Source organism: Apaloderma vittatum, unplaced genomic scaffold (genome assembly GCF_000703405.1).
Source record: "Apaloderma vittatum isolate BGI_N311 unplaced genomic scaffold, ASM70340v1 scaffold35849, whole genome shotgun sequence".
Lineage (NCBI taxonomy): Eukaryota > Metazoa > Chordata > Aves > Trogoniformes > Trogonidae > Apaloderma > Apaloderma vittatum.
Window position 1 is genome coordinate 1269 of NW_009734109.1, and position 926 is coordinate 2194.

General features: G+C 61.6%; 1 protein-coding gene across 1 annotated transcript in view; it reads right to left on the reverse strand.

Annotated features, from left to right (window-relative positions):
* LOC104279013 (protocadherin gamma-C3-like) overlaps positions 1 to 926 on the reverse strand; it is a gene marked incomplete at both ends in the record, with an annotated part of 8055 nt that overhangs the window by 1004 nt on the left and 6125 nt on the right. Inside the window, 2 exon segments of the mRNA XM_009876155.1 lie at positions 1 to 729; positions 732 to 923. The exon segment at positions 1 to 729 is cut by the window's left edge and continues 18 nt beyond it. Of these exon segments, the coding sequence (XP_009874457.1) occupies positions 1 to 729; positions 732 to 923 (921 nt within the window).

Consider the following 926-nt stretch of genomic DNA (forward strand, 5'->3'; position numbering starts at 1 on the left):
GTCATTGGCATCCTCCACTTCCACCTGCAGTACGCAGTGGCCCTCCATCTCTGGAACCCCTCCGTCATAGGCTCGCACATAGATCTCATAGAAAGGTGATTCCTCAAAATCCAGGGCCCCACTCACCCGGACCTCACCACTGCGGGGATCCAAGGTGAAAAGCCTCCGGACTGAGTCGGTGGTGTGAACCCCAAAAGAGTACTGTGTCTCCCCATTGGTGCCCTCATCAGGGTCAGATGCATTGAGCCGGAGGAGCAGGGCCCCCACAGGTGTGTTCTCCAGGACTTGCACCTTGTACTTGGCACGATCAAAGGTGGGTGCATTGTCATTGACATCCAGGACCAGGACTGTTATCTGTGCTGTGCCCGAGCGGGCTGGGCTTCCCCCATCCACAGCCGTCAGCACCAGCTGCAGTTCTGGCTGCTCTTCCCGGTCCAGGGCACGCTCCAGCAGCAGTTCTGGGAAGAGTTTACCATCCTGCTGCCGCTTGACGTCCAGGGAGAAGTGGGAGTTGGGGCTCAGCCAGTAAGAGCCCACGGCATTGCTGCCCACATCGGGGATCTGTGCGCTCTCCAGGGGAAAGCGTGCAGCCACCGTGGCAGACTCAGCGATGCGCAGGGTGCGGTGAGCGGTGGGGAAGCTCGGGGAGTTGTCATTCAAGTCCAGGATCTCCACTTCCAGGCGGAAGAGCTGCAGGGGGTTCTCTGTCAGCACCTGCACCGACAGCAAACGCAGCTGGCAGCGGCTCCGCACAGACGCTCCCGGTCCAGCTGCTGGCTCACCACCAGCTCACCACTGTCCAGGCGCACGGCAAAGCGGCGCGAGCTCTCCTCTGAACCCAGGCGCAGCCTGCGACCTGGCAGCTCCTCCACCTTCAAGCCCAGGTCCTGGGCCACGTTCCCCACTATCGTTCCCACCTCCGACTC